The sequence below is a fragment of the Larus michahellis genome, chromosome Z (genome assembly GCF_964199755.1).
Source record: "Larus michahellis chromosome Z, bLarMic1.1, whole genome shotgun sequence".
NCBI lineage: Eukaryota > Metazoa > Chordata > Aves > Charadriiformes > Laridae > Larus > Larus michahellis.
The window spans coordinates 27,068,627-27,090,166 of record NC_133930.1 but is presented as its reverse complement, the minus strand read 5'-3'; the positions used below and the strand labels follow the sequence as shown (position 1 = coordinate 27,090,166).

General features: G+C 41.8%; 1 protein-coding gene across 1 annotated transcript in view; it reads left to right on the top strand.

Moving 5' to 3' along the window:
• ANKDD1B (ankyrin repeat and death domain containing 1B) overlaps positions 1–21,540 on the top strand; it is a 33,279-nt gene that overhangs the window by 2,626 nt on the left and 9,113 nt on the right. The window contains exons 2-10 of the mRNA XM_074570113.1: positions 1,064–1,167; positions 3,180–3,278; positions 8,346–8,444; positions 8,537–8,641; positions 10,440–10,538; positions 12,362–12,460; positions 14,277–14,375; positions 15,290–15,388; positions 17,001–17,099. Coding sequence (XP_074426214.1) covers positions 1,064–1,167; positions 3,180–3,278; positions 8,346–8,444; positions 8,537–8,641; positions 10,440–10,538; positions 12,362–12,460; positions 14,277–14,375; positions 15,290–15,388; positions 17,001–17,099 — 902 coding nt within the window. The remainder of the gene's footprint in view (positions 1–1,063; positions 1,168–3,179; positions 3,279–8,345; positions 8,445–8,536; positions 8,642–10,439; positions 10,539–12,361; positions 12,461–14,276; positions 14,376–15,289; positions 15,389–17,000; positions 17,100–21,540) is intronic.

Here is a 21,540-nt window from a genome sequence, read left to right as displayed (position 1 = left end):
ACTGATTTTCCTTAGTATGCTTTGCAGTCATACTGCCTCAAGCTGTATTCTCATTAGGCGTTAATGAACTTAGACATAATGCAGTAGGATGAAATTGCGTGAGAAGCCTCTGAGGAACAGATAATGGCTTCAGTTTCTAGTTCAACAGAGTGCTGTCCTCTTTGGTCATGTCATTGGACAAGCAACTTTCAGGCCAAAATATTCTAGACAGCAGATATTTAAGTGATTCACTTTTTAAGTGTGATATGCTAGGAAATTAAAAATAAGTACTAACATTTTTGCAACCGATTTAACTGCTACACTAATTTTTTTCTCAGTGATTAATTAGATATCAAGGTAGAAACATGAGAAACACTCCGACCTTTAAGTTAGCTAAGCCGGTTATCAGTCACAGGAATTCTATTTTCCAAAGTTACTGAAGTTAGGTGTCTAAATGCACACTGCAGCTACCTGAGTTGACCATACAGATGTTCATTTTTGTATTGAGGTCCCAATTTAATAGTAAGATCCACATTGTCACCAAATACCAAGGAAAAGTACACACCTTTCCCCCACGCACACCCCTGCCCCATATAACTCCTGGTTTTTTTGTTGGTGTTTGGGGGTGGTTTTTTTTCAGTTGGGTCGTACCACACGGTTACTGTATACATGTTTATGTGTTTTGGTGCTGTATTCTGTTTTAAAACAGAGAACTTTTCCAAGAATAGGCAATAAATGCTGCAGTTCATACTGTTCACTGCTATGCCTCTAAGTACTTTGGGATCCATTTAGATGGCGAGAGCTTCATAAATGAACTCTTGTTCCTGTAAGCAGTGCAAATAACGGTAATCTGTGCTGTGAAAAGTCTACCTCTATTTGCGCTTAAGAGTTGAAACTAGAAACATCAGCCAGTTGTCTCTAGAGGAGAAAAATGTAATCCTGGAACACTTCTGTGATGAGAAGGAAATGATTCTCATAACATATGAAGTCAGGACAAATAACAGAAGGTAAGAACAGTATCATCACACTGTTAGTTGTGGCTATTTCTTTAGTAATACGATTTTTTCATCATGTTTTTCCACAGTGTTGCCAGATGAGAGAGAATTTCAATATGCTGCTAAAATGAACAATTTGGAAACCATGGAAAAGCTGTTTTCAAAGAATGTTAATATAAATGCTGTAGATACCGTGAGTATGAAGCATCTGACAGATCACTGATCTGGAATATGACTCCTGGGAGTTGCACGGTGGAATCCCAGCACACTAGCCCTGTCAGCTGCAAGGTGGTGAGGCTGCGGGAGTCCCTTTTAGGACCTGATTAGGAAACGTTTCACGCGTCCAGTATGGACAGTAGGATTTGTGCAGCGCAACCCACAGGTCTTTGCATTTAGCCACCAGTCTGTGCATCACGTTGGGAACTAAGGAATTCTGAATTGCGGTCCCTGCTCTAATATTTACTCTGGTTTGGGGTGACTAATTTCTCAAGTTCCTCATCTTTCAGAGCAGAAGGACTTAACTTCACAGTCACTTTGAGAATGGATTTATGCTGCTAGCGTTACAAATTTCAAATGTGAGTTGTAATTGTTCAGTTTTTATGGAACCAGGGAAGCAATCTACCACGTCCTCTGGCTCCAGGCTGAGATCAGAGTTCAGATTTACCCTAGGTAGACAAAAATGCATTTCTTATGCTGACATCAACTCTACGCCTGAAATCTGAGGGTGTAGACTTCACAGTAACAAAATATAGGGCTGTGTTCCACTTGAGAGGTAGTTCAACGGCAATGGAGTGGTCATGATATTAATCTGGGAGTTATGGAGAACAGTTTGCCCTCAGTGGTTGTGTATAAATCACCTACTCATGAACATCCGATGTTACTTAATCATGGGTTCTGAAAAAACTTGCTTCCCATGCCCATATGCATTTTTTCCCCACAGGGGAATTGAGGAGATAGTACAGGTGCATTCCTTGGTTTGTTTGTGAAAAAGAGAGTGAGCAAAAGTTTCTTGTGAGTAAACTTCTCTTGAATAATGAGAGCATTCCTATCAATTACATAGTACTGTAAAAAGTCACTTAAAAAATAGTTCTTGCTTCCTTATTGCTTTCCAGAATTCAGGAAATTAAACTAAATACTTTTCCAGTCCGGTAGTCTGAATCTTTACCCTGTCAACTTTAAATCAGACCTATAGTATAAGAGTTCTACTAGCATAGCTACATGGGTGTTGTGCATCGATTGATTCTTCTAGTGAGTAAGTAGCTTATTCTGGCGAAATCATTCGTTATAAGCAAGGCTGCTAAAAGGCGAGTTTTGCTGATAGAACTATTTCTGTGCAAGAGGCTCTTTCTTATGCACATCATAAATCCCACCTTTTTATGCTTTTAATGCATATAGCTGTAAATTTAGACTTATACATGGATAAGTCAGCTGATTTGCATAGAAGCATAAGAGAACAAATCCAAGCTGACTTTTAAAGTTAATTACTTAAATCACTGACATATCCTTGTACGGAAACTCTCAGTGAATTATGTTAAACCCAGTTACGTTCACTTTAACTGAAAGCAAAATTCTGTCCACTAAAGTTTAATTCAATTTAACCAATCCTTTTTAAATTCACACCGTTAATTACTTTAATGAAAAAATCATCAATTGTTCCTCATAAACAGTGAGCCTATTCACCTGTGTAAAATTACTCACTGTTTGCAAGGTGGAAGTTTTCATTTACATAGACAATGACTCAGTCTGGGAAGGTGACTAACAGTGAGAGAGGAATCTCGTCATGCATTGCAGGGATATAGTCTGATTGCATAAATCTACTCCTCAGCTTTTCAAATACAACCATATAATAAAACAGTAAACATGGATGCTTCTTGTACTGCGTGCATCTCCTCTACGCAGCGTATGATTACTTAATCCCACTTTGACATTTCAGTGAATTTCAGTGAAGGGATGATGCTATGTAGAGTAATTAAATCATTCTGTTTGTACAAGAAATCTTTAAGATAAATACCTGAATTCTATCCAAGGGAGCAAAAATGCATGTAAAGAGCAAGCGTGGCTCTTGAAGGAGAAATACGGTAACAACTACGTTTGTTGTAGTGAATTCAGTGAAATCAGAAATCAGTGAATTCAGAAATCCTGATCACCTGCACAAGGAAAAGAACTGTATTATGGACCTGACAACCAAAGCTTTGCTTATTTCAGCTGAAGCGTACCGCGCTCCATTTTGCTGTTGCAAGAAGTCATATGTCGGTGGTGGATTTTCTTCTCCATCACAAAGCTAGACTTGATATGGCGGATCAGGTAAGCTGGTTTACATGTTTTCATTCACACAGTACAGGAACAGTTTAGGGTAAAAGTGAATATTTGCCTTATGCTCCCTGTTTTGCAAAGTTAAGTGCTTGCTGTAAATGCTTCAGTTCGTCTTAAGACTGCACACATTTGTATGAAAAACAAAACCATTGTCAGAGGAAAAACACATTGCCTAGAGCTCTGGCTGTGTTGAATACTTGAGTGAGCGCAAGGGTGGTTGTCCAATACGCTCTCTGTGGTAGCTGTGTATTAATCATTGGGCAGTTTATATGAAAGCAATCACTAAAAGTAAAAATTAGTAAAGATCACTAGGAGCTCAGAAAGTAACTCCTTGTGTGCTTTCCCTCCATTTTTATGTGAGTAGCTTACTGCAAAACTGTCAGTTGCTCTGCGGGCTCCATGACATTAATAGTTTAGCAGTGTGTGGCTGATTTGGTTGGGCCAGATGGTGATCCACGGTGTAAGATTTGATTCAGGTATTAAAACTGAATGTATCGTATGTTATTAATAAACAGGCTATTCAAAGCAATGGTTTTCCAGTGAACTGAGTAATGAAAATAGATGAATCATTTACCCTGAATCTTCCCCTGTTTGCTTCTTTCTCCTAATGCACCATATGGGGCAGTGTTTAATTTGTAAGTAAGGCAAATTCCAGGTTGTGGAGGGAGAAAGCTGCCTTGTTTTCCTATTGTGTTGGGATGAAAATAAGATGAGAGAGACCTGTCAATTCTAGTTACCAGTGGCTCCTGGCTTGGGCATGTTCTTGAAATATAGGTAACCATCTCCTTGTTAGTGCTACTTGAGTTGCTCTGAAACATTCTCCCAAGTTGCCCTGTCAGTGAAAACCTCACATGCTGCTTTGAAGAAATACTCCATCTTTCTGGACCCTATCAGCTTCTAAGCAAATCTTGCACTGTTGTAAGCAACGTTTCCCTTTTTGTCTGGCAAGCTGCAGACATTGCCTGCATGAGGAACTCTAAAATCAATAGTCTACGATGTAATTGCTAATAGGGTAGTTCTGCAAGAAGCGGACAGTTTTCTTTAAGCAGTAGTGCTCTCTGTAGTGACAGTTAAGAAATGGATCCCTGGGTCTTTTACAGAGTACCCCTGGGCATTGTATTAATGTAATTTTATTCTGTAACTATTGTAAGTTATTCTTTATGGCAAATTATTTTTCAGTGGCTATCATCCAGGTTTGTTGGGGCAATAAGGTAACTCAAAACATTTTATGGGTCTTTTAATTATCTTGATAGGGTGCATTGAAGCCAGGCTGGAAATATAGACCCTCCCCTCATGTTGGGGTTCTATTAAAGACAGAGAATCTCATTCTAATTAAGCATTACCTTTTAATTATTATCTGTCTTTAATTCTTAGATATTGTTAATCATCTTTGTTGAAAGACCGTTGGAAACACTCCATCATAATTAGCTTACAGAGCTTAAATATTATGATATTACATATTGTATTTGACAGTGATTCATGTACTCTCTGGCAATTGCTTTGATCATGCAATTGATAAGAAAGAGAATGAAGATACTATGAAATTATTTCTTACTCCATTTTAGTTTCTGACATACTTTTTGTATTAATAAGCGCAAGGTCTTAAGCATTCTTAACATTTCTCGGTACAAAAAAATAAGCTGATTGAAAACACACAATAGTGTTCTTAGCAGCGACGTGGTACTCCTTTACATTGGAGACTTGACAAAACTCGTGGGGATAGTTAAGATGCTTATTGATTAAGAAGCACATCTCTAAGAAACCAATAATACATCACTTGTCTAATAAACACACCACTGTTATTAATAGTATTAATTCACAATTATATCACTCCAAGTCGCAGTGATTGAGTTACAATTCTATTGCTTGTTATCAGTATTAGCACTGATACACAATTACATTACTGCAAAGAAATCTATACTACTAAGCTGTAATTATGTCACTTGTCCTTCTGCACTTAATATCAAGGTAGAAGTTTATCCCTTCTTATCCGCCCTACCATCCCAGCTCTTTCTGATGTGGACCTGATGGAGAGTTTAACAGGAGAGCCCAAGGTGATCCCTTTCTGTATTGGGATGAGCTTGGGTCTGCAGGTCACCCTCACTACTGTCAGCAGGAGCCCACAATCACGAGATTCTTCCCTTTTTTGTTCTCCAGCTGATTTTATACCTTATTTGCCTTTTCTTTTTTCTTTTTTTTTCCTGAACCCACCTTTTTGCTGCCCTTGTGCCTCCTTTTCTCCTCCCAGACTTCTCCTCCCTATCAAACAGCCCACGCATAGAATCACGCAGAGTGGCTGAGGTGGGAATGTTTGGAGATGACCTAGTCCAGCCTCCTGCTCAGAGAGAGGATGGTCAAGAAAAGCAGGTTGCTCAGAGCTATGTCCCATCGGGTTTTGATAATCTCCAAGGATGGAGACTCTATAGCCTCTCTGGGAAATTGACTCCAGTGTTTGATCATCCTTCCTGTAAAAAAGGTTTTTCTTATGTTTAAGTGGATCTTCCTGTACTTTAGTTTGTACCCATTGCCTCTTTCCCTGTCAATGGACACCGCTGGCTTCATCTTTTTTACTCCCTTCTATCAGGTATTTACACACAATGATAAGATCTACCTCAGCCTTCTTTGTCTGAACAGTCCCAGGTCTCTCAACCTCCCCTCATATGTCAGATGTCCCTTAATCATCTTTGTGGCCCTTTGCTGGACTCTGTGCAGTATTTCTATGTCTCTCCTATACTGGGAAGCCTAGAGCAGACACAGTACTCGAAGTGTGTCTCACCAGTGAGTAGAGGGGAAGAATCACCTCCCTTGGCCAGGCGGCAGTGCTCTTCCTAATGCAGCCCAGGATACCATTTGCCTTGTGTGCTGCAAGGGCACGTTCCTGGCTTGTGTTCAACTCAGTGTCCACCAGGAGCCCCAGGTCCTTCTCTGCTAAGCTGCTTCCCAGGCAGTTTGCCTGCAGTCAGTACTGATGCCTGGGGCTGCTCCTCCCCATGTACAGGACTTTGCATTTCCCCTTGTTGAATTTCATGAGGTTCTTGTCAGCCAATTTCTCCAGCCTATCGAGGTCCCTCTGGATGGCAGCACACCAATCTGGTCCACCAGCCACTCCTCCCAATTATTATAATTTATAAATTTGCTGCGGGTGCACTCTGCTCCATCATTCAGGTCTTTAATGCAGATATTAAACAGTAGTGGACCTAGGACTAATGCCTAGAGTGCATTACTAGTGACTGTTCTCCAGCTGGGACTTTGTGCTGCTGATCAGAACACTTTGGGCCTGGCAGTTGAGCTGACTTTCAGTACACCTTGGTCTATCTGTTTGTCTATGCATGTACTTCATCAGTTTGTCTACAAGGATGTTGTAGGGGACGGTGTCAAAACTGTTACGAAAGTTGAGATAAGTAGTCACTTCTCTCTCCTCATCCACCAGGCTAGTTTTCTCATTGTGTAAGGCTATGAGGTCTAGTTACTTTTTCTCCTTGGTCATAGTTGGAAAGGTTTTTCAGGGCAGACTTTCGAGCCACAGTCACAAATTTTGCCCAAGCCCAGCTTTGTCCTTGTAGCCTGCACACCAGATGCACGTTTCATATTGCCCTCCACTGTTTTCTGCTGCAATTGCTGCTTTCTGTACCCAGTTTGGGCCTCCCCAATAAAGACATTGATAAGCTGGAGTGAGTCCAGCACAGAGCCCCTGGGATGATTAGGACTGTGGCACATGGTGTATGAAGAGGTGCTGAGAGAGCTGGGTCTGCTCAGCCTTGGGAGGAGAATGGTAAAGGTGAGACCTTATGGCTGTCTGTAGATACCTAAGTGGAGAATATAGAGAAGACAGAGACAGACTCTTCTCAGAGGTGCACAGTGATAGGACAAGAGGCAATAGACACAAATTTCAACACACGACATCCCACTTAAGGACAAGGAGAAAAAAATTTTCACTGTCTGAGTGGCCAAACACCAGAACAGATTTTCCAGAGAGTTTGTGGAGTCTCAATCTTTAGGCTATCCAAAACTTGACAGGAGAAGGTCCTGAGCAACCTGATGCAGTAGGACAGGCTTTGAGCAGGAGGCCATAGAAGTGTGACCTCCAGAGGCCTCCTCCAGCCTGAGCTGTTCTGTTGTTCAGTGAATAGTTTGTGAGTAGTATCCTGAAGTCCCTGCCACAGCAAGCATCCTGCTGTCAAAAGTGTTATACCAACATGCATAAAAACTGTTCCTGTTCTCCATTAGAGATGGGAATCAAGCTATTTATTCCTCATTTACAGAGAAGAAACTGGGGAGAAGCGTTATAACTGCTAAGGAAGTGCCTTGATTCCTCTTGCTTCCTTTAGGTTCCTCTGACTCCATCTCTTAGACCAGGTGCTTTTATGGTGAAGTACAAATGTCTTGTGTTTATGCAGCACTTAGTACAATGAGCCATGATTTATGATGGTGCACCTGGATACACTACACACAAGTTGAGGAAGAGATGTGGAAAAGCTACAGAGATCTGTGGCCAAGACAGTGGCTGGAAGTTCCTTATCTGTTTTCCTTTTGTCTCTAAGAAGTTATCAACAGCGTTTGTTTTTTTCCTAAAAGAGAAGAACTTTTTAGAGAATTTGAGAGAATAAAAGAGAACCTTAAAAAGAGGGCTAAATGGAAAATTATGGTGACAAATGGAAAATTATGGTGGCGCATGGAAATATAGTCATTACCTATCATCACCTGAAATGTCATCCACCGCACTCAGTGCTAGCTATCTACCTGGTTTCTGCAGAGAGGGAATGTTTTCCAGGTGGTATTTAATTCCCACATCTTAAAATGGAATCAGCCCTTCTCTGGAGATGCCAGACCCTCTGCCAACAAAAGGTTCAGCCTGAGCATTTAGCTAGGTCTTGATGCATGACGTTTGGCTTAATTTAAGTGAGATGAATCGCACTCACACCACCAGGTGTTAATACGGATTTTCTAAGAGCCCACAGAGCAGAACCCACTCACACACTGAATTAATTAAAAAGATTTAAAGAAATTTGGCATGAGGTATTTTGGTGGTAATTTCTGCCTTTATCGTTTTATTTGAAGCATGGCCTGACAGCGATTCATCTTGCAGCTTGGAGTGGAAATCTGGACATAATGCGAAAATTAGTTAAAGCAGGCGCTGATCAAAAGGCTAAGAATGAGGTTTGTTGATGCTAAATATTCACCAACTCTAAACACGTTTATGTTGGAAAAAAATCAGTCTTGTTCTTACAGAGCTGCTTATGGTTTTTCAGGAAGGAATGAATGTACTGCACTTCGCAGCTCAGAACAACAGCGTTAAAATAGTTGATTATTTTCTCCAAGATCTTCATCTGAATGACTTGAACAAGCCTGATGGGGTACAGTATGTTTCTTTCTTTGATGTCATGAAGCATCTGTTGTGGGCAAAACAATCTTGACTTGTGGAATTTCAATGAATTTTTTAATTTATTGCCAGTTATATAAACTTTTAATTACCGATTGGATATTGAGAAACAAGTAAGACAAACAGCCAGACAAGCACTTAGGAAAATCACATTTCCTCCCTCTTTGCCTGTCTCAGCAGAACTCCAGACACTTGTTCTCCCCTGCTCCCCTTGCTTTTGCTGCATGTGATGCTCAGTCCCATCGGTGAGGGGATGGGAGGCAGAGGACGTTGGGGCCAGTCCACAGTGGTTTCCTCTTTTTTTCTGCTCTTTGTTTCTTACTCTCTTCCTCTGGTCCAGCAAGGGTTCTCCCATGGGCTGCAGTCACCCTGTGGGTGTACCTTCTCCTGTGTCTCCTCCCTTGCATCCTTTCATGTCTCCTCCTGTATCTTCCCTTGTGCATGCTCCCCATAGCAGTGACCACCCTTTCTAAAATATGTTTTCACAGAGGTATCACGTGCTTCTCTGATGTGTTAAGTGCTGACATGTGGTGGGTCAGTTTTGTCCATTGTGGAGCCAACTGGAAATGGCTGTGACCAGCACAGGGCAGTCTCTGACCTCCTCCCACACACCTCACCCCTGCAGCCCCCTGCCCTTACCAAAACCTGCCAGTCATGACTAATGCGGGCATATTTTGCCAAAGTAGAACATAAAACTATGTACAACCATCCTACAAATGTGCACCAATTCTTTGACAGTGCCAGAGCCTTGTCCTCATCAGGTTTGCTGTGCTTTTATTTTTCCTTCCCTTTCCTTCCCACAATGTTGGGATCTTGCTTTAAAGGCATACTTAGCTAAGCAGGATACTTTAACTTTACATGAGGAAAAGTTATTCTTGTAGGATCCATCACCAAAAGAACAAAGCTCCCCTCTTCTTTTTTTCAAGTCTTGTATTGACTCAATGGTGCAAATTTCTGAATTCTTTCCACACATGAAAAGGCTGACAAAACAGTTAATTTAAAAAAAAAACCCTCTGTGTTTGGGGCCTTGGGAAAGGAAAGGTGAAGAATAATCTTCTTTACATAATTCTCTATTAGTTGCTTGTATTTTTTTTCTCAGACTTTTACTACAGGCCACTACCAGCTTGTGAGGCCGTCTAACCAATTATGGCCTCGCTGCCTGACCAGTGGAATGGTTTTATGTCAAGATAACTTTCTGGAGTTGAGTTGTAAACAATTGAAAAGTTTTTGTTAGCTTAACCAACACCCCCACCCTCCTCCCCTCCCCCCCCACCAATGCACAGCACTAAATTCAGGCCTTCTGGATGGAACTTCCGAGGTACGGTTGTTCTGGTCTGTGCTTGAGGAATTCAGATCAAACATTTTGTGCCATGGAAATAAATCTTGCAACTTCTTTACTGTCTGTTTCTGAGCATCCTCAGACTTTTAATGACACCGTTCTTTTGATAAATTTTTTCATAGTGAGAAGAATTAAGAATTAAATATTTTGAGCACATTTTCTACCTTGTTACCATTTCTGAACAGTTTTCAAATATTTTCTTCAAGATATGTAAGATGTATAATCTGTTTTTTTACACTAACTAAATGATGCATCATTTTTTTTAAAATCTTACTCTTCTTGTATATATCTACTTTTTTATTAATCTACTTAGTCATACGACATAAATTTTTATGCAGAATAGACATGCACATATGCGTGCCATCTAGTAACTGGAAGCAAAGTATTTTTACTTTCAATAACGCTATATTTTTTTCCCATAATTTTTTTCTAGAAAGGTAAAAAGCCCTTTCTTCTGGCATCTGAAAAAGGCCATGTTGACATGATAAACAATTTGATTACTCTGAAGCTGTTTACATCTGAAAAAGATAAGGTAAAGGTTTTTTTTCCACAGCAGTACACTTAAAAATGTGCCTATGAAAGATTACTTTGTTTCAGTGTAGTTACTACACAACCAAGTAATGAGAATAAGCTGTACAAATGTCACAATCCTGGTAGTGATATATATTGGAGCAACAAATGTATAAGGATGATGATTTTTCAGTAATTAGGGGAAGACTGTGTGACTTTTGGTCTTATTGCCGGGAGACTTTTCTATACACATCTATAATTCTTGTAAAGCAAGACTAGTGTATGCAGTCTGTTGGGAGAAGTGGAAAAGTCTGGTGACTAAGGTGTCAGCCTCTGTACTGGGCGGTCATACTTCCCAGTTTTTCACTCTGCTCGGTTGTGTCTGTGTCACTGCTAAGTCCTGCATGACTAATTTTTCAAAGGTGTTTAAATACTTCAGGATGCAAATGAACACCTATTTTCAGAAATATCTATTTTTCAGAAGTGCCTTAACACTTCAGTTTGGTTGAGTTTGCTTTTGACACTGCATATTCAGGTATCTAAATAACTTTCAAAGTCTGCCTTTAAATCTCCTTACTCCTTACTTGACTATTTGTGGAGTGAGCCAGTTGGTTCTCTACATCTGAGGCATTGCAAGGATAAATACATTAAAAATTGTGAAATGGTCAGATGCTGCATTTATAGAACCGTGTAAGTAAGCACCCAGGAAGTTATGCTTTTTTTTTGGTATTCTGGTAATAGTTTAAAAGCTACAGTGCAAAACAGAGCTCTGCTGTGCTGAGCAGTTTATCAGCAGAGGTTAAAAGACAATGTTGTCGCAGACACTTACCTGGATGAAAGTGTAAACAGCAACGATGGGAGACAAATGCTGTCGTCCTACAGCGTAAGTAAATAAGTAAGTAAGAAGCCAGGACAGAAACTCATCTCCAGGGTCACTAAAAGCAATCACACTGCATCCATAATTTCTAAAAGGATTTGAATTCCCCCACCCTCCACAGTGCTGTGAATGAAAAGACTTTCATCTCTCTGAGGGCTAGGATTTTTCTCCAAATTTCTAGATTCAGTTTAGTTTTAGCCAGTTTTATACTTTTTCTTGTGCCAGTATTGTCTTTTAGCTCAAAACCTGCTGCTCTTCCTGAACTTGCTCTTTGTTTTCATTTGCTTGCTGGTGTGGTTTTTTTGTTCTTTTCTTTTCTTTTCTTTTCTTTTCTTTTCTTTTCTTTTCTTTTCTTTTCTTTTCTTTTCTTTTCTTTTCTTTTCTTTTCTTTTCTTTTCTTTTCTTTTCTTTTCTTTTCTTTTCTTTTCTTTTCTTTTCTTTTCTTTTCTTTTCTTTTCTTTTCTTTTCTTTTCTTTTCTTTTCTTTTCTTTTCTTTTCTTTTTTAACTAATGACAAATCGTGCAGATGGAGAAGGAGACTGAAGATTGCGATGTTGGCATCAAAGCCACTACAAGTTCCTCAATACTTACCTAGGTTTTGGCCATTAATATTTAAATCAGTGATCCTGGGTGCTTGGTGTAGTCCCCATCCTAGTAGGAACCAGTATCCAAAGTTTTGTTCAATTTGTTCTTTAGGAGTTAGAATGTTAGGTCTTTTCACTGGTCATATGCTGCAGTTTTCAAAATATGAGACAACCAACTAGACCAGCAAGGTCACGTCCGTGTAGATGTGAAAAGGTCCCTTTGGATTAGTCTGAATCTCGGAACATGCTGCGTGGATCTGCTTCCTTCTCCTTGTATGTAAAAGAGACATATATGTAAAAGACCAAGGGCTTTGTGTTGGTTTTGCTTGATGTTTTGACTTTATTCTGGGTTTTAAAATACCTTATTTGACATTTTAATTTCAAGGACGGAAACACAGCATTGCATCTAGCAGCCAAAAATGGTCACAGCGAAGTTGTAGAAATTCTGCTCGAGCAGTGGGAGGAAATAAATGACCTCAATGAGGTAAGGACAGAAAAATTACTGAAAGAGAGAGTTAGAGATTTAAAAAATCAACTCAAAAATAACGTATTAAAGGAATAAACGTTGCACTGAGTAAACTTCATTAGTTCTGTTGCTTTTCTAGTACTTTTGCATCCTGTTTCATTGTCCCTCCTCTAATAAATTCAGCTCCGTTAACTCCTTCAGTGTCTCTTCCTCTGTCCCCTATTCCTCACATAATGGCCTTCCCTCTGTCTCGCATGCCCTTGCATGGTAGAAGGAAACAGAGGAGGGCCTAACCTCCACCTTGCTTCCTGTCCTCCAACACTTCTGGCCACGTGATCCCTTTCCTTTTACCATCTGTGGTGCTTTTCAGGCTATTCACTGAGCCAGTTCAACATGCATACCCAGCACATGCCATCGCAGGCACCTCAGCAAAGGCGTCTCAGATTTGTATCATTTTCATCTGAACTCAATTGACTGCACAGAACTGGCTGCAGATGCTGACTACCCACTTTTTCTTTGCTGGGTTAGTGTTGGTGAGCTCAGCCAGCACATTCACAAATTGCGTATTAGCTGTGAAGGTTGTATGCCTGAGTTGATGCCCTCATGAGCTTAATTTTAGGGCTTAAAGTAAGGGTGGACGAGGGAAATGCACACCAACAACTTAGTGTTTCTGCTTTGCAAAGGGTCCTTGTGTCTTCTGCTTCTTCTGTGGGGCAGGAATGAACTGGGCAAGTGAGTTCACTTTGTTGTGGGCTGCCATGCCCACTGTGGGAACCTGCCAAGGGCCTGATGGTCTGCTCTGCTGGTGCAGCGGGTGAAATGAGTAAGGGACACCCGCTCCTACCCAAGGCTCTCCTCTTCCTTTATCAGCAACAGATTTATGGGTTGAGGAGTTCTCTCTTATCCAACTTGTCTGTTACTTCCAGCTATGTAAGCTTTGAGGCACATGAGCCCCTTTGAAATGTGAATCCCTCGTCTTTCCAAGCCTTGTCTGACAATGTTGCTTCTGCACACAAATCTTGTACTGCTTCTGCCCCTGCCTTGCCATAGCTAATCGTGTGACCTTCCTGTCCAGCTGGAGATGTTCTGGTCAGTGGATAAATGGGTCTTTCTTTCCCCAGCATGAGCAAAGCACTAAAATATACTAAGTTTACCAGAATAAAGGTGGCAGGAGTTTAAGCAAAGAAAAATCAGAATTTAATGGTGCTTCTGTGAATACTGAAGGACTAAAGTAACTTCCAGTAAATCTTTGCGTAATTTAGGAGTTGAGAAGCAGGGATTAGATTATTGTGCAACTGGTGTAACCTTTCAGAGACTTGCTGTGGAGACTTCAAGACTTTCTTGGGGTGAGAAGATTTGAAAATAAATATGCAACATAATTATTTCTGCAACAAGTGCTCCTTATAACTAGCACTAGAGTTGGGAATTCATCAGAAATCCATGGCATTGGACTGACAGAAACTGGTATGTGCTAGCATGCTAGCAGAGTTGCCTGGTGTTGAATGGTAGCAATTGTTACCCACCATCTTAGTTTCTGTGCCTGTTGTTAGCAATCTTCTTTGAAAAGAGCACGATTAATATTTATGAAATAGTTATCTGTATCGTAAACCTTTACTGTACATCTGTCCACATAAATGTCATCTGTCACTTAAGTGTCGATGAGTTGCCATTTCATGTAAGTGTTAATTTAGGAGTATTCAGATTGTGTTCTCTTGTGACCATCTCCCCTTTTCTGTTGAACTGGATGAGTCCGATCGAGCTAACCTGTTTTGTGTCACAGCCTTACAGTCACGTGGCTTAAATTGGAACAGACGTTTTCTCTCTGTTGGTCTAGAACGGAGAAACTCCATTTTACTTGTCTGTTGAAGGAGGTCATGAAAAATGTGCTGAACTCTTACTGGAAGCAGGGAGTGACATCAATGTTTTAACTCAAGTACGTACACAGCATCCCTCAAGCACACAGGTACCGGGACATCCTGGGCTGCGGGAGGGACCTTATCTTCTCTTTTCTGTGTGTCCTAAACAGCATATTTGCTCTGCTTATTTTTATGAAATGGTAAAATAGTAAATTAATTAATAACATAGAATTTGGAATACAGAGAGTGCTAACATAAAAAAACCGATGTGGAAGATATATAGCATAGATTTATTTGACAGAGTGCTATGGTGGAGCCTTTTTATTTGCTGTATGTCCAATAGTAAAAAAAATACAACTAGGAAATATAACCAGCTAGGGTAATTGAAAATCCTCCTTTTTGGCAGTGTGTATGACTGAACTGATGACAAACCTGTTCTCCACATCTGGTTCCTGGACTTCAGTCCAGCTCACATCTGTTGAATGGCCTGGGCTTGCCTGCTGCGAGGAGTTTATGATTCCAGCAGACTGAGAGCTTGTTTGTTTTAGCAGAATTATTCAGTGAAAATTTTCTATGGATTTATTTTTGAAAGTCTGTTAATGTGACTGTGCTTGCTTGTTAAAGGTCAAACTGAACTAACAAACTAGGAGACATTTTGGCATTGGCATTGTCCATGGCGCAGGGTAGCTGGCAATGCTGATTTATCTCTATGTTAAGAGACACTGAAAAAGACTATAGAATACTGGTGTTTTTAGCATTTTTGTTATGATATAGTAAAAATGGAAAGTTCCTTTAGTATTTACAAAAACACAGCATGCTCACTGCTGATCCACTTCATTTTATATCTTTTTATTAAAGGGATTTTTTGGGGGGAGGGGATAATAACACAAATTTAAACAAAAGATTACCCTATATTGATAGCTCTCTTTAGTACTGTTTTTCCAGAAAAAAAAAAACCACAAGTTTTTGCTGTCTATACCATTTCTTTCAGAACAATAGCAGTGCTTTGCAAACTGCAATTCAGAATGGACATCTATCCTTGGTTAATTTTCTTATTGATAGGAATATTGACCTGGTTCCTAAACCCGAGGTGAGCGTGTATCAGTATAACTGTTTTGCTGTTGTTCAGCCTGTCCGGTCTTTTATGGTTTTCCTTGTGGCTACAGACAGCTGAATGAGATTGACTGGTGCCTTAATGTTTTTACTATACACATTATTAAGTGTTTTATGGATGTTGGTTATCAATATGTGTGGACCAACAAAGACAAGGTCCTGTTGCAGAAACCCAGTGAGTGCCTGAGCGGACTGGTGCAGTGCAGTGCAGAGGTGACCAGGCTAAGTCAAGGTCCAAGGACTGGGAGACGATGAACAAAATACCCTGCTTGAACTAAGCAGCAGTAAGGCAGGCCTCCCTGTGTGCTGTGGGCAAAGAGTGAACGCTTGTAACTGATTTTGAATAAAGGTAAATTGAAGGTAAATAAACACCTTGGTCCTTTCCCCCTCTGCACTCAAAGCATATGCCTTCAAAATCTGCATGCCACCATTCTTTGGGGTTTAAAAAGAAGGAGTTATTCCTAATATTCAACTCTTGTCTCAATTTAGATATTACAGTTTTTGTTACCTGTGAGATTTTCTGTGAATAGGGAATTATTTTCCACTTCTACAGTACAGGATGAAAACAGAACCTGGGCTTCGTGACTTATCTGCCATGACCACTGGCCTGTTGCATAATGTTATCAAGGAAGAACAATTTCTGATGTGCTCGAAATGATTTATGTTAAAGATCAGGCAGTTATTGTGCTGCTTGTTCTCATTGGCTTTCTGTTGCAGAAGCAAGTCATAAAACTGTAACTTATGTTTTGGAGGCGTTTCCAGTGCAGTGTTGCATGAGGACTTGCTTAATTTTTCTGTAACACTGAAGAAATGGGCAGGGTTTATAAAGACACAAATGAACTGGTGTCTGGCATCTGTGAGTGGCACTGGTATGGAATTATTCTTTAGATGTACTTAGTAACAAACTGATGAGTCACAGGTTCAACATACAAAGCGATCTTGCCAGTCTAATGGTTGGCTTGTGAATGGTGTTTGATCTGTGCCCCAATTATTTTAATAAATAATCACTCAAATAAAAAACCTTAATTACTTTCTCTCTGTAATTTGCTTTTTATAAATATGACAGAAAATCAGTTTAGTATGGAGAATATTTCCAGCAGCAAGACATGACAAGAGTTCATTCCTGGAAAGCAGATTTTGACATCTGTTCACCCTACACAGAATTAATCTGTCTCCAGCCCATTCAACTAAGGGCAAACCCAATTTTCTGAGGGAACAGAAACATTACCTTAAGCTCCCTACAGTCGGCCAAGGGTAGCAGCACATCCCAGGTATGAACATGTAAGAGGAGCGCCTTGCCATGTTCCTAATTGGTGAGAAACTGATACGCACCCCGCGCACTCAGCATATCCAGGTTTCTCAGCTGTATTTGTTTACCTGCTGCTGTCGGTGCTGCAGGAGCCAGAGCAGGCTGCCATCTCTGGCATAACTCTGCACTTCAAGGTATGTTTTCTGCAGTCTGAACCTCTGTTAGAGCACATCTGCCTTTGCAAGGGGCAGATTTTAATAAGAACCTCTTTTTGTTTGAATGAACTTCTAATAATGTACCCAAGTACCAACTATAATAATTTATTATTTTCCCTCCACAGCAGAAGAATTCCCCTCTCCATTTAGCAGTCGTCAATAATCATCTAATGGTAGTAAGAAGCCTCTTGGATGCCAATCATGATATAAACTCCTTAAATCATGTAAGAAAAACTGGGAATTAACATAACTTCACTGGTAAAGAGGAGATTATGTGGATTTTGCTTGAAATAATTTTTTTTTTCCTTATGAACTCAGGGTACAAAAAAATAGGAAGGAAGAGGCAGTTCCCTCCTTATCTTTTTGCATGTGTGCATGTGTATTAGTCACTGGTACATGCTGTGCTAGTATTGTTTGTGCAAGATAAGGATAGCAAAATACACTCAGACAATATTTGGATTAATTTTTTGTTGAAGTGTTACAATTCATGCGAAATAAATGTCAGAAATGTCTCAACGGTATTGACCTCAGAGGGAAACACAGTGCAGAGTGTCACTTGGCTGGGATGGAGTTAATTTTTTTCACAGCAACCTATAGGGTGCTGTGTTTTAGACTTGTGACCAAAACAGTGCTGGTGAGGCACCCGTGTTTCAGCTGTTGCTGAACAGTGCTTGCACAGCATCATGGCCTTCCCTGTTTCACACTCTGCACCCCCAGTGAAGACACTGAGGGTGCGCAGGGAGCTGGGAGGGGACACAGCCAAGCAGATGACAACAGCTGACCAAAGCGATGCTCCACACCAGACAACATCACACTGAAGGATGAGGTCACAGGTCTCTGTGGCACAATTGGTTAGTACACTCAGCTGTTAACTGAAGGGTTGGTGGGCAGGGACGCCGGCATCTGTTTTCCCTACCTTTACCAGGATTGTTTGGCTTCCACCTCGTGCTGGTGGTCCACCACCACTTATCTGCTCAGGTACTGGATAGCCTCCTCTGTGGAAGGCCACATGATATGTGAAGTGTGCCAAGTGATGCGTGATGTGTGCCAACCTATTTACTTTGGTGTTGGCTTGCTTGATCCCTTTTTTGCTGTACAAAACCTCCTGTAATTGTTAATGGTCATTTTCAGCTTTTGCTACTTTGTGTAACAGTTTGTTTTGCTTTGCCTGGGAGAGCCGTGATAAAAGCACTGGCCATGAGCCTAATCTGGTATTTTTGGGCCCTATGCTGGTGCTATTCAGGTACTCGGAGAACCATCTCATGGATCCACAAGAAGGGCCGGAAGGAGGATCCGGGGAACTACAGGCCAGTCAGTCTGACCTCGGTGCCTGGGAAGGTCATGGAACAGATCCTCCTCAGTGCCATTACACGGCACATGCAGGAGAACAGGGTGATCAGGCCCAGTCAGCATGGGTTTGTGAAGGGCAGGTCATGCCTATCAAACCTAATATCCTTCTATGATAAGGTGACCCACTTAGTGGATGAGGGAAAAGCTGTGGATGTTATCTACTTGGATTTTTGCAAAGCTTTTGACACTGTTTCCCACAGCATTCTCCTGGAGAAACTGGCTGCTCATGGCCTGGACAGGTGTACTCTTCGCTGGGTAAAAAACTGGCTGGATGGCCGTGCCCAGAGAGTGGTGGTAAACGGAGTTAAATCCAGTTGGTGTCCAGTCACAAGTGGTGTCCCCCAGGGCTCGGTGCTGGGGCCGGTTCTCTTTAATATCTTTATCAATGATCTGGATGAAGGGATCGAATGCACCCTCAGTAAGTTCGCAGATGACACTAAACTGGGCGGGCGTGTTGATCTGCTTGAGGGTAGGTTGGCTCTGCAGAGGGATCTGGACAGGCTGGACCAATGGGCTGAGACCAATGGTATGAGTTTCAACAGGGCCAAGTGCCGGGTGCTGCACTTGGGTCACAACAACCCCATGCAGCGCTACAGGATTGGGGCAGAATGGCTTGAAAGCAGCTCGACAGAAAAGGACTTGGGAGTGTTGGTTGACTGCCGGCTGAATATGAGCCAGCAGTGTGCCCAGGTGGCCAAGAAGGCCAACAGCATCCTAGCCTGTATGAGGAATAGTGTGGTGAGCCGGACTAGGGAAGTGATCATCCCCCTGTACTCGGCACTGGTGAGGCCCCACCTCGAGTACTGCGTTCAGTTTTGGGCCCCTCGCTACAAGAGGGACATTGAGGTGTTGGAGCGTGTCCAGAGAAGGGCTACAAAGCTGGTGAGGGGCCTGGAGGACAAACCTTATGAAGAACGACTGAGGGAGCTGGGGTTGTTTAGCCTGGAAAAGAGGAGGCTGAGGGGAGACCTTATCACCCTCTACAACTACCTGAAAGGAGGTTGTAGAGAGATGGGGGCTGACCTCTTCTCCCTGGTGACAAGTGATAGGACGAGGGGAAACGGGTTCAAGTTACGTCAGGGGAGGTTTAGATTAGATATTAGGAGACATTTTTTCACTGAAAGGGTTATTAAACATTGGAATAGGCTGCCCAGGGAGGTGGTGGATTCACCATCCCTGGAGGTGTTTAAAAAAAGGGTAGATGGGGCACTTAGGGACACGGTTTAGAAGTGGCTCTTGTCAGGGTAGGCTAAAGGTTGGACTCGATGATCTTAAAGGTCCCTTCCAACCTCAACAATTTTATGATTCTATGATTCTATGAGAAAATCAGCAATTACACCTTCCCCCTTTTCTCCTTGGAGAGATGCTTTCTGGAGAGAGGAATGAATGGCACCTACTCCTTTTCCTCCAGGATAGGTCTCTTCCACCTTCTTGTAACAGCTACTCACTTCCTTGAATATCCTTGTGCAATCAGACTGTGCATACTAGCGTGTGTTTCGAGCCTGATTTTGATTATTGTTCATAAAATTAAACAACTAATTGGGAATGCCACAGAGGAATGTGCCTGGAGGCAGTCGATCCTTGGGTGGCTGGGTGTGTGGGAGGAATTGGGCAGGTGCCTGGGGCTGTTATTGCCTTCGATAGGGATTTTACGCCTGAACAGACATGTAGTTCCAGGTGATTTGTACACCATTTGAAGGAGGGGAGCCTTGCCTGCCCCGATGAAACACAGGGATTTCTAACACTGTGCTGGGGCCTGGGCCCATGCCTGCTAAGCTGCCACCCAGTGCCCTCAAAAGAGAAAGAGGGTCTACTGATCAAGGAGCACACAAAGGGATGCTCAGAAGGTCTCCTGCGCTGAAGCCACCCATATGGACACTGAAAAGGTCACTCAATCTGAGAGCACACACGGTGGCTTAACCAGAGACCCAGCCCTCAAGTATAATAGTTGTTTCTGCGCTGAAGAAGAAATGGTGGAAGTGGATGTTGGCTTGGTTAGTAAGAGAAGCAGCTGCTTCTGCTGAGGGGTGGAAGGGGTTGCTCCACTGCTGAGAAGGTAAGGAAGCCCAGCAGCTGGGGTCCATCTCCAGGGACTATGGGATTGACAAAGGGATTGGAAGAGAGGCAGCCACCTGCAAGCCTCTGGAGGTGGCTCTTGTTGAGTGTGAAGGCAAGGTATCTCCTTAAAGAAGATATTGTAAACCAGCAAGGCAAGTAGACTACCACAGAAATAGGTATCCAGTATCTGAGGGAGGTGGTGGAGGTGGTCTGCAGTGATCTGGCCAACAACCAGGCCTCCAGAGATCTGGATGACATCCAGTGCTCATGCTCTGTGTGGCAGAATTTTGTACAGAGCTCGTGGATGTTGCGCACTGGCACTCTGGCCGTAATGGACTAGGCAGACATTGAGACACCAACTGTGTATAGACCAGCCTGCCAGCTGCTTCAAGGAGAATCTCTCTTCCCCCCCACTATTGACCCTACATCTCAGCTGTGCAAAGACTGTCCCACCAGGTCTGTTGAGTTCCACGTTGGGCACTGTGGCTCCCTGTTGGGGAAATGCACCCTCGTCTCCTGCATGACAGGTGGGGATGTTGTCCACGATAGTAACAAGGACTAGTCTTTGAGAAATCTATAGTTTGTCCCTTCCCATTGATCATGTTATTGCTAAAGATTAATTTATACACATTTTTGTGGGAGGCAGAGGCTGTCATTTGTGGCTGGAGTCAAGTATGATGATAAGATCTTCTGTCACATAAACCAGAAAATTTTGTAAACTTCTTAAACCAATCTTTTAGAAATGTTTTGTGCTTTGTCTCTAGCATGTCTGAAGTTGCATACAATAGCTACATACATATCTCTAAATCACTGAGAAAAGAAAATAGGATGTATGGTTGGGGGAAATCTATGAGGTTATGTGATCATACTGTGTATTCTCAAAAGAGCTCATGAGAGACTCTAATGTGGAACCCTGAGGCTGGTGTTTATTGCTGTGTAAGGTCTTCATGTTTGACTCTGCAACCTTTAAGTTCAGATCTGAAGGCCAAAAAAGTTTTCTAACCAGACCTACAGTATGTAGACCTGCAACATCAGAGAAGCAGAGGCACAAAACCTTCAACTTAAAAGGATGCTTTGTCACATGAAACATGCTAAGGGACATGTCCAGGTATGCAGGGCTTCCACAAATGACAACATATCTTATTTGCTGCTGCATTACACCTGTAGACCGCTGAAATTTCTTATTCTAGTATTCTGTAGAAGGATAAATAAATAAATAGTTTTTATTTGGGTACCTGCAGCTGTGTAGAGACTATA